Source organism: Chanodichthys erythropterus, chromosome 10, assembly GCF_024489055.1.
Source record: "Chanodichthys erythropterus isolate Z2021 chromosome 10, ASM2448905v1, whole genome shotgun sequence".
Classification (NCBI taxonomy): Eukaryota; Metazoa; Chordata; class Actinopteri; order Cypriniformes; family Xenocyprididae; genus Chanodichthys; species Chanodichthys erythropterus.
In genome coordinates this window covers 37362173-37385978 of record NC_090230.1, presented here as the reverse complement: position 1 = coordinate 37385978, position 23806 = coordinate 37362173, and the positions used below count along the sequence as shown (strand labels likewise).

Genomic DNA, 23806 nt, shown 5'->3' with positions numbered 1-23806 from the left:
AAAATGTCTCACTTTCATTTGATATGTTATCTATATTCTATTGTGAATAAAATAGAAGTTTATGAGATATGTAAATTATTGCATTCCTTTTTTTATTCACAATTTGTACAGTGCCCCAACTTTTTTGGAATCGGGTTTGTAGTCTATGTGTTAACAATATAATTTAAATATATTAGACTATGTACTATTACTCTTTTATTGTTGTTTTTTCTTGATATTGAGGCCAAACTATATGCTTTATTTTACATTCTGAACCTTTTATAGTTTTCCGAATATTTTATATTGATATTGTATGATTGTATTATTTGACTTATATGCTTGTGAAGCAGTTTGAGTTTTTTTATGTATGAAAAGAGCTATACAAATAAATGTTGATTATATTATTATTATTATTATTACTTTAAATGTACTATAAATGAAAAGCACACACACACACACGTTATGTAATAATAATATTATTTACCAAATAATTACATCCGCCATCAATTACATCAAGTGCAAAACTATATAAATGCATTTAAATAAACATTGCTGGCCTATATAATAAAACAGTATATGAGCAGAATTAACCAATGAACTAAAGCGCGTATTTTGTTTCCATATAGTTTTTACTTTCAAATGTGTCTGCCGCTGACCTGCCTGCACTGTTGCGCCGCGCTGGTATTTACGACATTTGCGTTCGGAAGACGTCAGTATGCGGGCACACATGTGGAGTGCGGCGTGTGTTTCTGCATTCAGAGTCCTGACTCAAGTCTGTGTGTCATCTCAGCGAGTTAAAGCATTTCCACCGGTGTTTACAGCCCACAGCCTCTCTCTCTACAGTCCATGTGCCTCTGTGCTCGTCAAGGGTTTGATGTCAAGAAGACGACCTCACAGTAGGAAGATGTCACAGTCCTTGGCGCAGCGGATGGTCTGGGTGGATCTGGAGGTAAATAAACAGCTGTTGAAGAACACAATTACATAATTTTGTCTTTTTATATGATTTAAGTCAAAACCAAGATGTTGTTTTAACGGAAACGACAGTTTATGACCGAGAATCAGCAGCTCGATGCTAAATGAATTTGCATGGGTTTATATACGTGAAATGATCATAGAATCAAACAATCATCAAACATGTCATCTGCTTATATAGCCACTTAAATACAGTCTATTCATATGTCAAAACTTGTTTGGATAAGATTTAGATTAGTCACTGCAGCTGATGACTAGCCGACCTGCTTGTTTACAAGCTTTTGCACACCCTACGCAGTTTTTGTCCAGGAACTCTTTACAAATAAGTTGTCATCAGCAGTGATTGTGCAGTTATAAGAATGATTGGTTTTGAAGTGCCAATGTACTTCCTGTTTCAGATGACAGGGCTGGATATCGAGAAGGACAAGATTATTGAGATGGCTTGCATAGTTACAGACTCTGACCTGAACGTCATTGCAGAGGTGGGTGATTCTTCCCATGCAGTCAGAATTGGGCCATGTACATACTACCTGCAAAAATCCAGATTATATCCAGATGGGTCTTTGAAAGTCTGGACATAAAAAAAAAAAAAAAACACATTAAATCTGTCATATCTGATTTAAACCACATTTGGAGGTGGTTTGAAATGCGATTTAAATCAGATTTTTACAGATGCTTCTCAGTCTGGACACTCTAGCTTCACAAATCGGATTTCAAATTGTCTATTGTGTCCCCCTTAACGTGACACACAACGATAACATCAAAACCTCACTCCTCGCTGCACAGCAAAGCCGGCCGTGTCTATAGCAGGGAACTTCACTATCACAATATGTACCAGTCTTCATGTTTGTTAGTTTTGAGGTGACGTATATACTTGTGTGCACTTATAAATTGACAGAATTGGCTTTTAAGTTCAAGTTTAGGTATAAAGTATATTTAAAAACAACAAATGTTGTATGAAACTGCTGTACAATCAGGATAAATTGAATAAATGTAAAATTCAACAGAATATGGAAGGATCATACTTTTAATTAATGCCTTTGATTAATTGATCAAATGCAAGAGTTTTGGCAGTTTGCAGGGGCTGGAGCCTTCAGGTGTGTGTTAACACAATGCTAAGGAGGAAAGTAGTGATCTTAAGAGAAGCAATTGTTGCTGCCATCAGTCTGGGAAGGGTTATACGGCTATTTTAAGTCATCATTCTACAGTGAGGAAGATTATTCACAAGTGGAAAACATTCAAGAGGAAGATTATTCACAAGTGGAAAACATTCAAGACAGTTGACAATCCCAACAAATTCAGCCAAATTTCAGACCATGCATTGCTCAGAGACAAACTGCAAAAAAAAACAAAAACTACACCTCAGACTCTACAGGCCACAGTTAACATGTTAAATGTTAAAGACCGTACAATACAGAACAGATGGGACAAATGTGGCTTGTGTGGAACGGTTGCCAGGAGAAAGCCTCATGTCTCTAAAAAGAACATTGCAGCACAGCTTAGGTTTGCAAAATTGCATCTGAACAAACCACAAGACTTCTGGAACAATGTGCTTTGGACAGACAAGACTAAAATGGAGATGTTTGGCCATAATGCACAGCGCCAAGTTTGGCAAAAACCAAACACAGTATATCAGCAAAAACGCCTCATACCAAAAGTCCATCATGCTATTGGAGGGTTGATGATTTGCGCTTATTTTGTAGCCACAGGACCTGGCCACCTTGTAGTCATTGTGTCGACCAAGAACTCCTCTCTCTGTATATTGAAGTATTTTAAAGTCAAATGTGAGACCATTTGAAATTGGGTCATACAACAGGACAATAACCCCAAGAACACCAGCAAATCTACAACAGAATGGCTGAAAAAGAAAATAATCGAGGTGTTGCAGTGGCCCAGTCAGATTTCAGACCTTAACCCGACTGAAATGCTGTGGCGGGACCTTAATGCTGCATTCACACGGGGCGTTGACGCTTGACTGAGGGCGTGTCTGAAGCTTGGTGCTGATGTGACCGTCATAGTGACAACAGCCAATGACATTACTTTCCGGTGTTAGATGAATGCAGTTAGCTGGAGTCTGCGCTAGGGTATTTGCATAAGGCAGTCGGATTGGCTGGTGCCTGTTTTGGCGCTTTGAAAAGTTAAACATTTTTCGACTTCAGCCACAAGCAACGTCAGTGACGTGACGCAATGGAACCCACAATTCAGTTCGGCAAAGCATGATGTCACCCATTCAAAGCCAATGAGAAGCTTTAATGCCAGAATGTCCCTCTAGGGTGTCTAGAATGAGAATGTCCCTCTCCCAAATACCACCTGCCTCTAATCTCTCATATATGTCTCCTGTCTGCCAATACAAGACCAAAGTTTATTACACTGGGTATTTAAAGCTATAACATTTTATTGTTGTCAGGGGCCAAATCTGATCATCAACCAACCAGATGATCTGCTTGACGGCATGTCAGACTGGTGCAAAGAGCATCATGGGAAGGTGAGTATCGATTGACGCACATGCTGAGTGTTTCCCGTTTGCCTGAATGAGCTTGTCTGTGCTTGATGCGTGTTGTGTGATTTGTGTTCCTATTTCGTTGGCCAGTCAGGGTTGACGCAGGCTGTCAGGGACAGTCACATCTCTCTCCAGCAGGCAGAGTACGAATTCCTGTCTTTCGTCCGACAGCACACGCCACCCGGACAGTGTCCTCTCGCAGGTAACGTTTTGACACGAGCTGCTGGTGTTTCTCTTGCATGTTGCAGGTGTGAAATTGGCCTCAGAGAGTTTTTGGTTCTTCGTCCACAGGGAACTCCGTTCACGCCGATAAGAAGTTTCTGGATAAGTACATGCCGCAGTTCATGCGACATCTGCACTATCGCATTATTGACGTGAGCACCATTAAAGAGCTGTCCAGGTATGTTCCCTATTTAGGTTTCATCAGGTGACCAAATGACCGCTGTTGCCACATTAAAGGGGACCTATAATGCCCCTTTTTACAAGATTTAATGTAAATCTCTGGTGTCCCCAGAATGTGTCTGAAGTTTCAGCTCAAAATACCCCACAGATCATTTATTATACCATCTTATACATAAATGCCCATTTTTGAGTGGAAAGAAAAGCATGCTGTTTTCATTCATGTATCTTTAAATTCAAATAAGCTGCTGCTCCCCAACCCGCTTTTCTGAAAAGGGCGGAGCCTTTACAGATCATGCCTCAGATACTCTGACAAAAACTAAAACATCTCTTTGGTTTTGATTATCATCTCTATCGTGGCCACGCTCATGTGACTTTGTCATCATGGAAGTTTATTATCTGCATGCGTTTTAAAGCCATATGAGATTAAATTTCTGATATATGGTTTTCTGAGTGCACAAATCTGAAGCACGCTCACAGACGGCGTGTCGTGTGAGTACTAAACTAAGTTCTCTTTCACATCTTATTGCGCTTTAACGATCAAATACACACAAGGTTATGTCAAAAACACTCAAAGTTCACATAAACACAGTCTGTTATGTCTGTGAACGTAAACTGCGAGTAAAGAAATTGAATGTGTATATTAGATCTGTGTATTAAAGTTACTGCAGCGTAATATACAGTACCTACTACTGCTATATATGCTGTTAATATGAACTACACAATAAAAGAAAAACAGAAAATCACTCACTGCTTTTGATTGAATAAATTTAGTAGATTTAAGAATATATTTCTTACTTGAATGCTGCTGTTAAATGATCTGAAAAGGAGATAAACATGGCAGACTGTGTACAGCTCACTCAAGGCTGGGTCTATGCTAATAGATCAGAGTTTGTCAGCAGTCATGGGTGGGGCCTGTGCAATGTGATGTCACATTGCATAGAAACGGCAAAAGGTTTAGTCTGGGACACTTTTTAAAAAAAAAAAAGAGGAGTGGGTGGATTTTTACCATTATACAGTGGTTGTACACATACTGCCGACACACATTTATGTTCAAACACCATGTAAAAGTGAATTTTGCAAAATGGGTCCCCTTTAATGCATGCACATGTGCTTCTGCAAGTACATGAAGGTGATGTCAAAATAATTTCTTCTTTTTTTTTCTAGACGATGGTATCCAGAGGAGTATGGTCACGCACCGCAGAAAAAAGCATCGCATAGGTCTGTGTGCAAAACAGGTGTTTCACAGCTGTATTATTGAATGCCACATTTAGCATCGCAAGAGAGCCTTTGATGTACTTCATAAATATTTAAACCTAAAGAAGAGCTGTTTTGTCTAATCTCAGAATAATGTTGTGTCTGTTTGAATTTTCAGAGCATTGGAAGACATCCAGGAGAGCATAAAAGAACTGAAGTTTTACAGAGCGAATGTTTTCAAAGTGAAGGAGAAGAGAAAAGTAGTGGAAAACGGTGATAAGACATCTGTGAGCTAATCTCCAAATCGGTCTGGAGTGGTTTTAGGATCTTCCTCACATTTGAATGAAAGCTTGTGCAAATACTTGAGAGAGAGAGAGAGAGAGAGAAAGACAGACATGTTGACGTCCCCACTGTTTTTCCTGTTTTATTTGTTATCACTGCAAATATCTTGGTTTAAAAAGAGAGAGAATCCAAAAAGTTCAAAATGATGGAAATGACTCATTGTTTTGAACAAGTTCCTTTTTATCCTTTGTGTTTCATTAGGGAATCTGATATGTTGCTTGTTTACTGGATTGTGTTTGTGTGCAGTAATGAAACAAGTATGTTTGAAAAGGTTATCCTGTCTGAGAGTGTTTTCATTACACTCCTTTTTTGAAATAAAAATCATTTGTTGCGGTTTTTGGAGAATGTATAATGAGAATGCTGAAAATTTATTGCTGACCTGTTCATGCAGTAACCTGAACCAGACGGCAGATGGCAGTATACAGTCAGCTAATATCTGGAGCTCATTGCAATGGTGATAAATGGGGTTGTCGACAGTGCGGGCTGGGGTAGATTACATACAAATTGTAGTCGGTTACTGATTCAAAATTACATGATAAAAATTGTAGTTCGTAACGTAATCCATTACGTTACACATTTAAGGTAATGTAAGACTACTTTTAGATTACTTTTGATCTAATTTATCAAATTGATTTGGAAAATCTTTTACCTAATAAAAATACAAAAATGAAGTGTGTTAAATATTATGTAATGTCAAGGTTTTAGGGATTGGGCTTCGTGATGGAATTGCAGGGGTGTCAACTGACAAAGTAAAGGAATCCCTGCAGTGGATGTAAATATGAAATGATGTGTTTGAAAGACAAAAGCCTTCCAAAGTTAATATGTGGTTAAATGATAACTCACTGAGTGATATTTAAAATAATTTTTGGTAATTATTTGGTACACAATTTTTAAAGTCACATATATGAAGACTCTTTTAGTCAGTATTTTCTCTGGGGAAAAAAAGTGATAACAGTGATTTAAAATAAATTTAAAACCACAGTAATGTATTTCATAGCGAAATTGCATTCACAAGCCATTTAACTAAGTTATTAATTGGGCCAGGTTTTAATTGAAAGAATGTTTGCTGCCAGTCCAGTAGTTGGCGATGTCACTTTGTAAAGAAAAACTATGCGCCTATAGACTGAACACTTATGCTGCCTTCACATGCTCTCGGAAGTATCATAAATATGAGTTTCCTAGTTAAAAATTAGGGCAGAGTGGGGACGGTTGCAACACTTTTTGCATTTCCTTGAACTCCTAGAGACTGTTTGCATTTGAAAGTCAAAACTTTAATACATTAAACCGTCATCTGTCAGCTACCCACTGACGTGTAACGCATACATATAATATACATACAATTTATACTTGAATAGACAAAGTCAAATGTTGCAACAAATAAACTTTATAAAGACTAAGACTAGTAAAAGGAAAAGAAAAAAGAAAAAAACTTTTTCAAGTAACAACCATGCTTTGGTTAATTTTTGTAATAAATTTGCACTACAAAATATTTTAATCATAAATTAAGACTGAAATTCACTGAAAAACTTTTGTGTATTTCTCTGAACTGTGTGTGTGTGTGTGTGTGTGTGTGTGTGACTGAACAGAGAACAGAACATTAAAAGCAGGCTACATTGTGGCCTAGACTGACAGTACAGGTGCTGGTCATATAATTAGAATATTGTGATTAAATTGAATATTAAGTTAATTTTTTTATTGTAAATTATTTAAAAAAAATGAAACTTTCATTTATACTAGATTCCCTACATGTAAAGTAAAACATTTCAAAAGTTTTTTTTTTATTTTTTATTTGTTGATTAGAGCGTACAGCTAATGAAAGTCCAAAATCCAGTATCTCAAAATATTAGAATATTTACATTTGAGTTTCATTAAATGACCATCCCTACAGTATAAATTCCGGGTATCTCTTGTTCTTTGAAACCACACTAATGGGGAAGACAGCTGATTTGGCAATGGTCCAGGAGACAATCATTGACACTCTCCACAAAGAGAGTAAGTCACAGGAAGGTCATTACTGAATGTGGTGGCTGTTTACAGAGTGATGTATCAAAGAATATTAAATGCAAAGTTGACTAGAAGGACGAAATTGGGTAGGCAAAGGTGCACAAGCAACAGGGATGACCACAAGCTTGAGAATACTGTATAGTAAAGCCGATTCAGACACTTGGGAGAGCTTCACAATGAGTCAAATGAAGACGGAGTCAGCGCATCAAGAGTCACCACACTCAGACATCTTCAGGAAAAGGACTACCAAGCCTCTTCTGAAACAGAAACAACATCAGAAGCTTCTTACCTGGGCTAAGGAGAAAAAGAACTAGACAGAAAGTCCTCTTTTCAGATAAAAGTAAATTTTGTATTTCATGTTGAAATCATGGCCCAGAGTCTGAAGGAAGACTGGAGAGCCACAGAATCCAAGCTGCTTGAAGTCTAGTGGGAAGTTTCTGAAGTTAGTAATGATTTGGGGGGCCGTGACATCTGCTGGTGTTGGTCCATTGTGTTTTACCAAGTGCAAAGTCAATGCAGCCATCTTCCAGGAGATTTTGGAGCACTTTATGCTTCCATCTGCTGACAAGCTTTATGGAGATGATGATTTCCTTTTCCAGCAGGACTTTAGCACCTGCCCACAGTGCAAAAACCAATTCCAAGTGGTTTGCTGACCATGATATTACTGTGCTTCATTGGCCAGCCAACATGCCTGACCCCTGAATCTATGGGATATTTTCAAGAGAAAGATGAGAAACAGTCGATCCAACAATATACAGATGATCTGAAGGCTCTTAGGAAATTCTAATATTTTGAGATACTGGATTTTGGACTTTCATGAGCTGTATGCTCTAACCATCAAAATTAAAAAAAAAATAAAAAATTGAAATGTTTTACTTTACATGTAGGGAATCTAGAATATATGAAAGTTTAATTTTTAAAAATAATTTACAATAAAAAATTAACTTTTTCACGAAATTATATGACCAGCACCTGTATTTACTTAAAAAAGGAGATACCTGGCTATTGAAAGATTAGAAGTTAGGAATTAATTACTTTTTAGAGTAACTTACACAAAACTGGTCATGAAAAGTTTTTACATTAATGTCGTCATAGGGGACATTTGCAACAGCATGTTGCTGTCCCTACACTGACAGCATGATAAAACTTGCTATGCTATAGCTTAACACAATAGCCTTGACACATAGCTAAACATTTTAGAAGCTAAGAAAACACTGATTAAAATTATATGACTTTATAATGCTTCACGCAAACAGCTTAGACAGTATGACAAAAATTCTGAGCATGAAAAAAAACTTTTTTACCTCAAAAAGTATTTTTTGCAGAAGGAATGGTCACCTGTGGCTGCTTTCTTCCAGAAAGGAGGAGAGGGTTAACTGCACATATGTAGCATACTCTTAGCATTTCTGCTACAATCTTATATGGCGGGCCGGAATGCTATTCCTCTCTATGGCACAAATTATTTCTATTAAGAATGTAAGTGGAACTAATTTTTGACGGACTTTTAGTTTTACAACATATTTGCTTCTCAGTGATTGGAATGTTTGAATTGACTGAGAGCTTTCTAATACTTATTTAACTTGACTTAATCGTATTATTTGCTCTAATACATAGGCTAAACAAAACATGCAATCTAGTTTCAACTCTATGTCGAGGTTGGTAAATGTTGCCCTCACACTCCACTTAGTTTTATGCTGTTTTAATGTGGCAGGGACTGCTGGGACTTCAAACCTTGTTTGGTTGGAGCAGCCCAAGGTAACATGAGCACTCTGTCTGTCACTGCTGCCACTGGAGGATCGCAGGTTTGATTCTACAAGGGAAATTTTAAATAGACAGAGAGACACTGGGCCAATGCATAAACCATGTAGCTTGTGAAACACTTCTTTCATCTCTCTCCCTTAGAATCTCTCTCCCAGAGGATAAAGATCCTCATTAGTGGTCAGGACTGAGTGTTTGCACTAGTCTGGTCAAACGATTTAGAAACACATTTAGTCATTTGGCAGATGCTTTTATCCAGAGCGACTTGCAATATAAAAACATCTCAAGCAATTTCTAAATAAAAGCCAACAATATTTGCAGTACACAATGCCAATTTTCAAGTAGTAAATTATAAAGTAGTAGAAAGGTCTTCAGCTGTCTATGTATAGTTGTGATGGCCTCAAGAGATCAGATGAAGGTTGATATCTCGTTCCACCTCAGAGGAACAGAGAGTGTAAAGATTCTGGAAAGCAACTTTGTACCGACTTTTTACCCAAAGAAGCCATCCAAAATTCCAAAGAAAAAAGTTGTATTCTTTTTTTATTTTTATTTTTTTAGAAAACCAGCTATTTAGACATCAAAAGCCTACAATGCAACATTAAGAACTATTTTAAATCCCTTAGCCTGTGAAAGAACCCTATGCAGAGCTATTTGCTGAGCCTAATGTGAAACAGAAAGGCACTAAATAGACTTCTTTAAGATTCTGCAATCTCTGACAAATGTCATTTGCAGAAGAAAGAGGTACAAACTTTCTTGGATTTGCTCGAGTGGTATTGCTGCAGGTTCACCAAGGCCACACAGAACCCAGTGGGATAGACTGTTCTGAAGAGGCAACACTTCAAGTCCAGGTAGATGCTTTTTCTAAAGCACTCCTTCATCTAATGACATTTGTTTATCATGCAACAAATTAATTTCAGTGTTACAGAGATCTTCCATAAAATCTTCTAACAGTTTGGCATGTTCTGGTGTGTGTCAGAAGATTGTAGTGAATGGCCCAGCATATGGAGGATTTCCTGAGGGTGCCTGATGACTCAAATAAAGAGAGATAATTAAGACTTTTGGAATTAATGAATTCGGTAAATCAGCCTCTCATGAAAACATTCTCCATGCTCAAACACTAGCAGAACATTGGGCGCTTTGGACAAAATTAGTTCTTAAACCACTGAAACTGTAATTTATGTATTTCTTAATTGCTTACTCTAATATTTCTGCTATTTGCATTCGTTCAAGGGCAGAAAAAAAAGTCTGGAACGTGATGATGGACTAAGAACAGATCAATCCATCATGAATTCATAACCCTGAACCAACAGGAGCTCACGTAATTACTGACGAAGTCTCATAATTTATCACTTTTATTCTGACAGGCTCCTCACACTCATTAAAGGTTCATTAAATTTGTGCTCTGAAAAATAGCTCGCATTTACGCTAATTTAATTATGTGCCAATTATCAGCAGTTGAACTGAGTTGGTTTTAGTTAGACCTTAATATAACTGAATGCTCCTTGTGTTGATATTTATATATTTAAATATCCAAAAATAATTAATCCTGTGTCTTCAGCTGCAGGTATGAACTTTTGTGTTATTTATTTGCAGTGAGACATTTTTCGTCTTCCAAAGCCCTGACATGGATGGAACACGGATCAGATCGGCTTTGATCAGAGCTCTAAATCAAAGGTGAACACTGAACATGAATCTCAGTGACATTTGTGACACGTGTCAGGTGAGATAAAGTGTGTTTGGATAACTTTGAACCAAATGAGTATTAACATTTCTCCTGCATATATGGAAAAATCCACATTTCAGGGTTTGATCAGGATGAAATGCTCTAAATCTGGATTTAGTAGAATAAATAACACAAAGAAGAGTGTTAGACACACAATTTTAAGTTAAAACTCACACTCACTGGCTAAATTGCATGCAAACACTACTTTTATTTATTTTGCACTATACTGTGCTCACTATCAATTATATTAGTATAATAAGATCTGTGGATATATGTAAGTTGATAAATAATGACAAGTACCACAAGGATGTAAGTTTATGTGTTTGATAAATAGTCTTTATATAGCAACTTGTTAGCGTTTATCGTTGCATTCATGTTCACTGTTTCACATGGTATTTTTTAAAAAAGTAGGCATAATATAGTGCATTCTGTGCAGTATTCCGTAAGTAGAAAGCTAGAGTTCCATTCTGAACGTAGCCAGATGTAAGTAATCGTAATTTGAGCTGTTGTTTGGCAGTATATATGGGATGACATTTAGCTGGAAAATGAGTCTTAAGCACCATGAATTTCTGCATCAATCATTTGTCGTTGTAAACCCAATCCAGTGGAAGCATGCTAGCATTAAAGCATTTAGCTCTATTATGCTGTCAGTCAGCGCTGATGTCAGCATTGTTCTCCAGTCCTGCCTGCCAGTCCTGGCCTTTATGAGGAGAGTTTATCCAGGGGAGCTGCATTGGCCAAAGTGACAGACGCCACTCAGATCCCTTCCCCCGCAGACCTGCAGCACACACTGACAGAAATGCTCTGTACTTGACAATATAGACACATACTGTAAGTATGAACAGATACTTTTGTGACAGAAAATATTCCTTGTTTATACAGCATCCCCAATACTAAGGGGCCATTTACACGACACCAGTGTTTCTTTACAAAGTGACATCGCCAACTACTGGCCTGGCAGCATAATACAGCGTTTTTAATCGTTTTCGTGGATCCGTGTGAACGGGGATCGTTTTGACAGCGCTGTCATCTACCAACAACAAAAAAGAAAAATGCTAAGGAAAAACTTTTCCATTTTTAGTACATCATTGTTGTGTAAACTTACCCTTAAAGTCACCATGAAATCAAAACTGATATTGACTGACTCTATTTTTTATTTATTATTTTATTATATTTATTATAAATGATTTATTCATGTATCAAAATAACTTCCCCTCTCTCATAGCGACATCTCTTCTCTGATGACATGTTTACTGGCATGTGGGCGGGGCAAAATGTCACTCACCTGAGATCCACCAATAACAAACCACAACCATCCTACAATTTTTCTTGTTCGAGAAGCCAAGAATCTATGGAAGGGGATTAGGGCCAAGCAATAATAAAAAAATAAAACCATCTCGAGATTAATGTTGTTAAATTTCGAGAAAAAAGTCGAAATAAAATGTTGAGAATAAACTCATTAAATTACGAGAAAAAACTCGTAAAATTTCAAGAAAAAAGTCGAGATAAAATGTTGAGAATAAATTCGTTAAATTATGAGAAAAAAATTGTTAAGTTGAGATAAAATGTTGAGAATAAACTCATTATGAGAAAAAAAGTTGTTAAATTACGAGAAAAAAGTTGTTAAATTATGAGAACAAATTCATAACGAATAAAACCTAATGAGACCTAAAACCTAAAAATAAAATTTAATGAGTTTATTCTCAACATTTTATTTGGACTTTTTTCTCGAAATTTAATGAGTTTTTTTCTCAAAATTTAACAACTTTAATCTCGAGATGGTTTTATTTTTTTATTATTGCTTGGCCCTAATCCTCTTCCATAAGAATCGCCTCTTCCATTTCATCCAACTTTATGTATGAATTTTACTGAAGTAGATCATTCTAGAGTTTTTCTCAGAGTGAAAATAAAATTTAACTATATTAGCTATTGTTTTATCATTTTAAACCTATCAATTTAGTGTATTGTATAATGACATTCAGACATATTCGTCTTGAGTGTCTAAATACTTTTTTAGGCCACTGTAAATATATATAAAAATCCCAAACTAAGACGGTAAACATTTATTCCCAAATTTCTTGTACATGAAAGGCTTTGATGCTTACATCTGTAATCATTTGGCACAAAAGCTGTTCACAATACTCAAAACCTTCCTTTGAAATATGACCTGAAGTTGCATCATTGCGGTTGATTTAAGGTTAAGCTTCATAAATAACAGGTAAAATAGGTTCTGAGTGAAAATTAGAAGAAAAAGGTGGAAGAAAAACAGAAGCACCGCAAAAATCAAAACTGAGGGAGCCTGAGGGAATTGTCCTTTAATGAAAGGAAAAACAGGCCCTGTTACATGCTAAGTGAGAATGTAATTAGATGTGCAGAGTACAAGAGAAGTTAAAAACAGCAGGTCATGTGGTTAGTCAGGGATGTTCTGTTTGGAAACATTTACATTTATGCATTTGGCAGACGTTTTTATCCAAAGCGACTTACATTGCATTATACTATACATTTGTTTCTGAGTATGTGCAATCCCTGGGATCGAACCCATGACCTTTGGCATTGCTAGCACCACGCTCTAACCACTGAGCTAAAGGAAATTTGCAGGAATCTAACAAAGCACATTCAGACAACAGAATTCAGATTCACTTGCAATGTAATGAGGTGAAACAGGTCAGAAAATTATACCTCACTTAATTCAGCTGTATTTTTAGTGTCTAACTGGATGTATTCTCAGAAAATAGTGCCATTTGGAAAATACAATATATATTTTTTCTTTGTATGTGTGAGAGAGTGAGGATGAGCCTCATGTTCTGCACACTATAAAGTTAATTTTTCCATGGATGACCAATAATTGATGCCATGGCAGGTAACAAAGACAGGTGTCACTCTGATCAGGTAAAGGTAGCGGGGCATTTAGAGAATTAAAGTCACTGTGATCTTGTGCCAGACACCTTACAAAGGCTTGGCAGGCTCTTTATGTTTTTTTTTTTTTCTTTTCTTTTATTAGAACGGCCTCTGAAGGTCATCTGAAGCATTTCAGAAGCACTGCGCTATTCCACGTGTCTTTGGGGGCTTTGGGACCAGAGGAATAAAACATCTCATCTGGAGCCTTTGAAGCGGTTTGCAGCTGGTACGTCTCATCAATTCTGCTGCATATCAACAGATCTTGTTTGGGTTTATCCAAATATCCTAAATCCTACCGCCGTAGTCCCAAACCTAATGCTATGCCCATCAGGTAGATGGTTAGATGTGAGATAGATTTTAATTAGATTAATCTTTTATATTCAGGCAAAGAAAAAAGCACACATTTATTGTGACTGGTTGCAAAAGAGGTGCTTCTTTATTTCCAGTAAAAATGTAAACATGCTCAAAATAAGATATTTCTTTGAAGCAAAGGTGTTTCTGATAATTGGACATATTTCAGAATATATATATTTTGAATTAATTTGTCACTGAAATATTGCTTTTTTCTTCTGTTAAGCATAAACTTAATTTTTTTTTTCAGATATGTGGTTAAAACAAGATATTTCAGAGAAAATTAATTTTATATTTAATAATTATTTAATTTATGTTCTATATATATATATTAATACATTAATATGAATAGAAATATTATTCTTATATTAATATATATTAATACTTATATTATGGTAAACACATTATATATATATATATATATATATATATATGTATTTTTTTAGAGAAAATAAATTATCTATTTAATAGTATTTTGATTATTTGTTTAATTTACTGGAAAAGGAAAAAAAATATTGATTAAGAAAATGACGTTTTGCAGTAAATACCCTGTTAGTTCAGGACACCCCCAACCCACACGCACACAATTTACTCTCAACCTCTTTAGAGCTTCTGAAAAATTACGTCCCATCGATTTTGTAGGCGAAGAGCAGTGGATGGAAGTTCAGGCAGAGTAATGCACACACAGAGTGCTGCATGCCAACGAGCGAAAGAGAGAGAGAGAGCTGATGAAAGATGCTGACGTGATTTTCTGTTCTATGTGATTGTCTCATCTTGTAAGTGACGTTATGGATTGAATATTGACATGCGCTTGAAGCAGCCAGTGCATCAAGGACATCTGCATTAGGACAGAAATGCACATTTGAGTGCAACGTTTTAGAACAAAGCAGCTGTGAGGAGAGACGAGCGTTGAAGGAAGGTTGCAACATGTCGGTGAAGGTTCTCGCAGGGGAACAGGAGGTTTTAAATTATGCAGGGCCAGCCAAATAGAGTCAGGATGTCACTCTGCAGCATGTCTGTGCGGGACAGGATACACGGATAGACGGACCGCTCTGGGGGGAAAAAAACAGAAGGGCCAATCCTGTCAGTGGATTTGACACATTAGTGCCGTTTATAAAAGAAGTCGACTCTCAATACGGACACTGCTGAGGTCAGCGCTCCACCTCAGCTGCCCTGCAGGAGTGATTGTGCCTGGTCTGATGTCCACTATTAGCTGTGCGATTAATCTCTTTATGTGGCCTAGTCCCAATACAACAGATCTGTTTAGTGTAAGCAGAACACATTTAGTGGTCTGTTTACTGAAGGTCAGTGCGCTCCGGCTAATGGCAATCATTATAAGAGCCATAAAATTCAAAAGAGTAATTGGTTATATGAGGATTCAGGTTGAGGAACTTCTCTTCAGTCAGCGATAAATGAAAAAAGGAGGTCGTATATTTTCAGTCCTGCCACAAATTTAATGAAAATTCAATATCCACATGCCTTGGATGATAGAAACTGCAGTAGTGAGTGTTTTCATATTAAGCGTTTATCATTCTCAGGATTCTTTGAGTGTTTCTCTTTCTCTTGCACATGTGAATGATTAGATTAGTCAGTATTCAGATTAAGAGGAACGACTGGAGAGGTACTTGGTGTTCTGTTCAGAGTTTTCCTATTGGACAGTAAGCACATGAAATTAAAACTTACCCGGTTTACTTAATAATACATGTTTCTGGTTGTATTTTACAAGATTTATCCGTCCACATCATTAAATGTCCTTGTAATATCTCATCAAAATGTAATAACTTACTTTCCTCTTTGGCTGACGTCATCAAGGCATGTTCTGTTAGTTAAAGTGAACTAAGAGCCAGATTCAATTCAGGACTAATTGATTAAGATTTGTGGCACCTTATTGTCCTTGTCCTGTCAAATCCAGATGGATAAAATCACCAAAATCAATGAATATCCTGTTCTTCTTTTCTATCGTTAAAAATATGTCACATTGCAAAAGTAAAATGGTTTGCAATGGCCATTTTATGTTGACTTTAAAGTCTGTTCAGACCAAGAATGACAACACATCATGGATGAAATGTCACTTGCATTAATACTGTGATAGTTATTTGTAGATGTATATTGACATTAAAAAACGGTATTGGATATAATAGTACGGCTGTTGTATTAAAACAGTACTTTTGTATTGAAGCCGCAGTGGATTCTTCTTCATCATTATCTTCTACTTCTTCTTCCGCTCTTGAGTCAATGGCAGCCCATAAAACCGTATGGCTCAAGATGATTTGAATGAACTCTATGGCGTCATTTTCTGTCATGAAAATGTTTCTGCCATTTTGAATTTTCCAAAACTCGTTTTTCATGAAAATTGAACCAGATCATCTTCAGACCATGCCAAAACAAAAACAAGGAATGTAAGTTGATTAGTCAAACCGTTTTCAAATACTGAGCAAACGAATTTGATGAAGAGCACACCAAAACAGACGTGAGGTTATATGTCTGCAACGCTTTAGCATATTCTGGCCAAACTTGGTGTGTGTCATAACAACCATGACCTTAGGGTACCTGCACAGTTTTGGTGCAGTGCCATCTAGTGGTCTGAAGATGTGAAAAAATTGCTATTTTTGCTTTTAACTTCTGAATGGTTTGACCAAAAATCACAAACAGTACATTTGGTGCAGCATCCTGAGTTGAACAATGCCCCGTTTTATATCAGCCATTTTGGGTGTCAGCCATTTTGAATTTTGTCAAAATGCTATATTTTACCGTTATGAAACTTGGTAAGTGTCATCGGTACCATGTCCTGAAGGTACTTAAAAAGTTAATGAAATTTTAAAAAATGCTAATAGTTTTTGATTCATTTTGCCTATTGTAATGAAATTGTATGTCTTAATAAATTCCTTGGGTCATGCCGAGAAAATAGATACCGAATTTGCCATAGTCGGCAAAGTTCTTGTCCACAATTTTGATTTTCTTTCACATTTATTTTTTATTAAGTTTATTATAGTTTATGTTAAAACTGTATCCAAATGGATGGAAATTTTACATGCAATTAAAATAGGGAAAGTTAGGGCTAAATATTTTTGGAGTACATATACACACACGCACACACACATAGGCTGTTGAAGAAAAAAACAAAATTTTTAATTTAATCCAAAACCTCATATTTATTTGCTCTCTGTGTGAATAAACCTTTACTGTATCTTCGTGCCCAAGTGAAGTTTCCTCCATAATGATTTGCTGGAGCTTGAGGTATTTGTTTTAGAGTGATCTCCACACCACTGGTCTGGTGTTGTTGTTTTTATGGGACGCTCTGAAATGGCTTTTTGATGGACAGCTCTGTGTTGCCTCCAGGTCTGCTGAATTGAATATATCTCTGTGTACTCAGCATTCCGGTGTCTCCATATCACCATGACAACTGCTATTGTCTGCTGTCACTCCCAGTTGCTTTTAACATCTCATAGTTTGGTATTCAATATTTTATCACCTGTGACCTATTTTAATGTTTGCTTCCCTGTGATTTTTAAAAATAAATTTCTCCATTCACTGGAGATAAAGGCACTGCAGTGTAAAACCATTTGAAAGCCTCTTGTTAATAGTTAAAGTGTCGGAGTGCCCATCCCATCTGGGCCCATGGCCACTGACTGATCAATAACCGATCTTGTGTCTCACTGACTCCAGATTGCTTTGCATTCCCACCACTTTAATTGAGCATCTAACTTTCTGTGCTTTCCTCAGTGGATGATGTGGCAGATGGTTTTTAAGAGCTCCTGCGTGGGTAGAGTGGGGGAACTGCAGAGCGTCCCGTGTGCCAGTTGTGCTGGGCATGGAGCCCTGTGAGCTTAGGCTGCATCGTTCTGTAGAGGATTTCTTAGGCCCTCACACACTCTCATTCATATCCATTCAATACGCACATGGAATTCAAGTCTGATTCATCTCTGGACTTAAACTTGGTGAACCTATTTCCTGCCTTCAAGTCTTATCAGAATGAGAATATTTACAGGTTGAGTGCACATAAATGTCACCACAATATTGCCATTTAGAAGTTACAAACCCGATTCCAACAAAGTTGGGACACTGTGCAAATTGTGAATAAAAAAGGAATGCAATAATTTACAAATCTCATAAACTTATATTTTATTCACAATAGAATATAGATAACATATCAAATGTTGAAAGTGAGACATTTTGAAATGTCATGCCAAATATTGGCTCATTTTGGATTTCATGAGAGCTACACATTCCAAAAAAGTTGGGACAGGTAGCAATAAGAGACTGGAAAAGTTAAATGTACATTTAAGGAACAGCTGGAGGACCAATTTGCAACTTATTAGGTCGATTGTCAACATGATTGGGTATAAAAAGAGCCTCTCAGAGTGGCAGTGTCTCTCAGAAGTCAAGATGGGCAGAGGATCACCAATTCCCCCAATGCTGCGGCGAAAAATAGTGGAGCAATATCAGTTCTTTTTGGAAAACTGGGACGTCATGTCATCTGGACTAAAGAGGACAAGGACAACCCAAGTTGTTTTCAGCGCTCAGTTCAGAAGCCTGCATCTCTGATGGTATGGGGTTGCATGAGTGTCTGTGGCATGGGCAGCTTAAACATCTGGAAAGGCACCATCAATGCTGAAAGGTATATCCAAGTTCTAGAACAACATATGCTCCCATCCAGACGTCGTCTCTTTCAGGGAAGACCTTGCATTTTCCAACATGACAATGCCAGACCACATACTGCATCAATTACAACATCATGACTGCGTAGAAGAAGGATCCAGGTACTGAAATGGCCAGCCTGCAGTCCAGATCTTTCACCCATAGAAAACATTTGGTGCATCATAAAGAGGAAGATGTGACACAGAAAACCTAAGACAGTTGAGCAACTAGAAGCCTGTATTAGACAAGAATGGGACAACATTCCTATTCCTAAACTTGAGCAACTTGTCTCCTTAGTCCCCAGATATTTGCAGACTGTTATAAAAAGAAGAGGGGATGCCACACAGTGGTAAACATGGCCTTGTCCCAACCTATTTGAGATGTGTTGATGCCATGAAATTTAAAATCAACTTATTTTTCCCTTAAAATGATATATTTTCTCAGTTTAAACATTTGAAATCTATGTTGTATTCTGAATAAAATATTGAAATTTGAAACTTCCACATCATTGCATTCTATTTTTAGAAATAGAATAGAGTTTCATGACTGAACTAGGTATTTATTTAAAAAGAGAAGAAAATGTTTTTAAATTGTCTTAGGTCCAAAATCTACTGAACATATATAATGTTAGTATTTAAGACTTCTGAACTCGTAAGTAGGAACCATCCAGGAGAACTTGAAGGAATATGTCTCTGGCTCTGCTCCTTTCTCTTCATCTCATTGTGTTTGGTTTGTAAGCTTGTGCTGGTGTTTTTGTAGCATTGCCTCATACCAGCTGTGTGTGCGTGTGTATCACACCGAAACGCTGCATTTTTGCTGACCATCTGCTTTATGGTGTGTCCTTCAGGGACAGCTCCTCTAAGTCAGAGTCATTTCAACACACACTACACAAGTCAATATCTACCCTCACACTCTCAAAACACCTACAAAACTCTTTAAAAATGCAGGGCTCTCTGAGGTACACAAACATCCGGGACATCACACAATGTAATTGCACCTATTGATGAGGATTCTTATTGATTGATACAACACAACTGTTGTTGACTTATCCTAACATCTTTATTCTTTCTTGAGTATGTGCTATGGATAATCACAACTGTCGTAGTGCAGGTAAATTGCCTCAGTCTTGTTTTCATGTGTAGTTCTCTACAGTGCAGCTGTGCAGGAAACCGAGCTTCAAGGTGACTTCTGTTGCTGCGCTGGAGCCAGACCCACAGAATGTGTCTGAGACGGATCAGTTACAGGGTGACAAATTCAGCACTGAATCACAACTAGTCTGGACCTCTCGTTGTTGCTCCTGCACTCTCTTTCCCATTGCTTAGACCATAAATCATTGCTCATGTCGTGATGCTCATGTCAACCTCTACATTGTGTAATATTTATATGAATTAACAACTGATGCATGCAGAATCTGTAGACAAAGAGTTTGATAGCAATGAATAATGTAAAATATGTCAACATCCCAAAGACTTGGATCTGTATTCTAAAGTGAAAAGCATGATTACTCCTTAATATGAACTGAAGTCATTGTAGGCTTTTGAGGTTTTTGTAAGGTTTTGTATAGTAATTACTCAAGTGTTACTATATCTTTCTAAAGGAATTACTATCCAAAACCTTACAAAAGCCTCAAAAGCATACAATGACTTCAGTCATTACTGGGAGTTATCATGTTATTGATTAGCTAATAGTGAACTACCACATTCGACTAAGCACTATTACTTACTAATTCGTTAATCAGTTTCTTGTTAGTTAGTTACTAGAGTGTTAATATTACATTGCTCATAACATTGCTCCTGTTATTCATTAATGACGGAACAGTATTCTAATGTGTTACCATATCACTAATTCTGCAAAAATATTAAACAGCACAAGTGTTTTCAACACTGATAATAATAGGAAGAAATGTTTTCTTGAGCACCAGATCAGCTTATTAGAATGATTTCTGAAGGATCATGTGACACTGAAGACTGGATTAATGATGCTGAAAATTCAGCATGCCATCACATGGATAAATTACATTTTAAAATATATTCAAATAGAAAACTTAATAATATTTAAAAATTTGTTCAAATAAATGCAACCTTGGTGAGTATAAGGGTATGTTTACACAACAATGATGTACTAAAAACAGAAAAGTTTTTCACATACAGGTAACAACTTTGTCGAAACGGCCCCCATTCACGGATCTGGGAAAAAAACTAAAAACGTTGTAATTTGTTGCCACTGCCAGGCCAATAGTTGGCAATGTCACTTTGTAAAGAAACACTACATGGCTATAGATTGAACAAGTAATACGCATGCGCATGATGTCACTCTTTTCACAAATTTGCATTTTTGTAGTTAACATAGAGATGAAAATGGTAGCATTTTAAAAAAAAGCACTTTGAAACCCGTTTTCAAAATTTTGCACTTTCAGACCCCCAAAATGCCGTTGTTGTGAAAAGGAATGGCCAAAATGCATATAAACGGCCCTTAGAATACTTCCTTCAAATCATTGAAAATGGTAGATGTGTGTATAGATAGATAGATAGATGTCAGACAAATTAAAGTCAAAACTAGATCGCACTTTGCACTTTGTTATATTGTGTGCTTCAAGTATAGAGATGGTGATCATGGACATGGTTTCCATTAGTATCTTCAGTGTCTTGGAAAAATCAATTGTGTTCACTCAGAGCGAGAGTAAAGCCAGACTTGTGTAGCGTGCCTTTGGTCTGTCTGTCAGTGTTTTTAGAGTCAGTATGCAACTACTGCTATGTGGTCAGTGCAGAGCTATAAAGAGGTGGTCACACTACACTTTTCGTTTCATTGACTTACATTCATACGCATGCGAATGCGTCACACCGCAAACCAAGCTAATGTTTATAAAAAAAAGACGCCTGTGGTAAGACTTTGAGCATGCGAAATTTCTTCGGACACTGCAATGATCGTGATATGATGTCACGGTCTGCAGTGTCCTTTTTTTAATAAACATGAATTCAACATATAATAAATAGTAATACATTCAAAATTTTAAAATATACAATCTACCTGACTTTATTGCAAAAATTTATACCCAAATTTTTTTAATTCTGGTCACTCATCTTTACATGATGCAAATTCACAGCTCAGAGCTAAACTTTTTTAAACATTAAACTTGATGTTTGACGCATGCGCATGAGTGGAAGTCAATGGAACGAAAAGTGTAATGTGACCACCCCTTTAATCTGGGATCTCATTTGTGAAAGGCCATTGGTGTCAGTGTAGTGGATGTGAGAGCTGGCAAATCTTTATTTGGAGTGAATTGTGTCCAGCAGCCGTGTGCCTCGTAGAGGGTGAAAAGTTCATGCTGAAACTTAAACTGTGAATTCTTCCCCAAACTGAATTTAATGGTGAACTAGAGACAGGAATCATCTTCGAGTGTTCAGGGTTCTTTTAAATAGGGCAGTCAGAATTTTTCTGTTGTTTATTATATTATATTAATTATATTATATTATATTATATTATATTATATTATATTATATTATATTATATTATATTATATTATATTATATTTATTATATTATATTATATTATATTATATTATATTTATTATATTATAGTACAAGAATTTGGACTTGAAAGCAAAAGACTTGAGGTATGTCCAGATGGCAAACTACAAATGATTTTATATAGTTTTAATTAACTATAATAACCCTGTTTCAAAGCGCTAAATGGAAAGGAAGTTTACATTTCTGTTTTCACATAACAGTTGTTGTGTAGGGGGGAAAAAAAAAATGTTTTATTCACTTAAACAGCAGGGTATTGGAAATGAACAGCACGTTTAACTGCACAAAGCCTGGCAGCGTTGCTCTCTGTTGTATTGAGTCATTCGATAACTGTAACATGTCTCAGACTCTTCTGCAATCCAGGGGTCCCATGCGTGGCTTCACAGGAGATTCAGAGCTATTTTTGCAGGAAATTTGGGTCAGCAGTTTATTGTCCTCTTTAACCAGCGTCTTACATCCAATGAAACGTACAACAGAAGTTCTTTGAACAGCACAAGAGGTCAGGAAATAATTGGATTTCTTTGTACAGAACACCAGCAGACATTTTCTCTCCTGATGCACTGATGTTAACATGCAAAAGAAATATTCGCTTCTTTTATTTTTGTGCACATTCAAAAAGGCAAGAGGTTGCCTTTAAAGTTATTTCATACTAGGATAATGATTGTTTTTTTTTTTTCATAACCCATCAAAAAGAGTTATTATATAGTGATTCTAACAAAATTATAAAATACATTTAAATTTATTTTTGCACATTAGTGTGAAGTATGTTATAAAATGTATTACAGCATTATTTGTTCATATTGTGCTTAACCTACAGTGTCAATTTTTTATATTAAAATTTTTTCATCTTATAATTCAGAGAAATATTGATATATATATTGATATATATGCAGAATTATATGTTTAGTTCTTGCATTGTATTATTTGCATTTAGCATTGTCCTGATGTCCCTTACAGAGGACATGTAGATCAGTGCCTGTCTTGTAAAAGTAAGTTACACTTACATTTTAAATTTATAATTATGTTTTATAACTTTGTGATTATATATTATGGTGTATTATAGTATGTATGGTCTCAGAGAGAGAAAAAAATGTCCTCTATGCAGGACAAAAATGATTTGCTGGGTCTAAAATTGATTGCTGTTCTAAGATTTTGAAGTGAACATTTTTCATTTCACATTAGCCAAAGTGAAACATTCCAAACTTTGTCTAATGTGTTCAGAGCACACACATCTGATTCACATTTACTGTAGCCAACTGTTTGCTTGGACTCAATTAAGGGTTGGTTTGTTTGAAAAGACATGTCAGCATCAGCCGACCAATGGGCTCATGCGAAACTAATTCTCCTTAAATATTATTCTCATATCCTTCCCAAGTACTCATCACTCATTCAGCCAAGCAGTGTGAGCAGAATATTCCCACACTGCTTTGAGAGACGTGAAATCTATGGCCATTAGGACCAAACCACTGCAGCAACATCATCTGCAAGTCTAATGATGTTGGCAGTTCATGCCGTTGCAGT

General features: G+C 36.5%; 1 protein-coding gene across 1 annotated transcript; it reads left to right on the top strand.

Moving 5' to 3' along the window:
• Positions 1-650: 650 nt before the first annotated feature.
• Positions 651-6127, top strand: smfn (small fragment nuclease). The gene is made up of 7 exons (XM_067399116.1): positions 651-928; positions 1350-1433; positions 3359-3436; positions 3542-3653; positions 3743-3851; positions 5018-5071; positions 5226-6127. Exons 1-7 carry the CDS (start codon positions 695-697, stop codon positions 5341-5343), a joined length of 789 nt encoding a protein of 262 aa, XP_067255217.1. The 5' UTR covers positions 651-694; the 3' UTR covers positions 5344-6127.
• The last annotated feature ends 17679 nt before the right edge of the window (positions 6128-23806 follow it).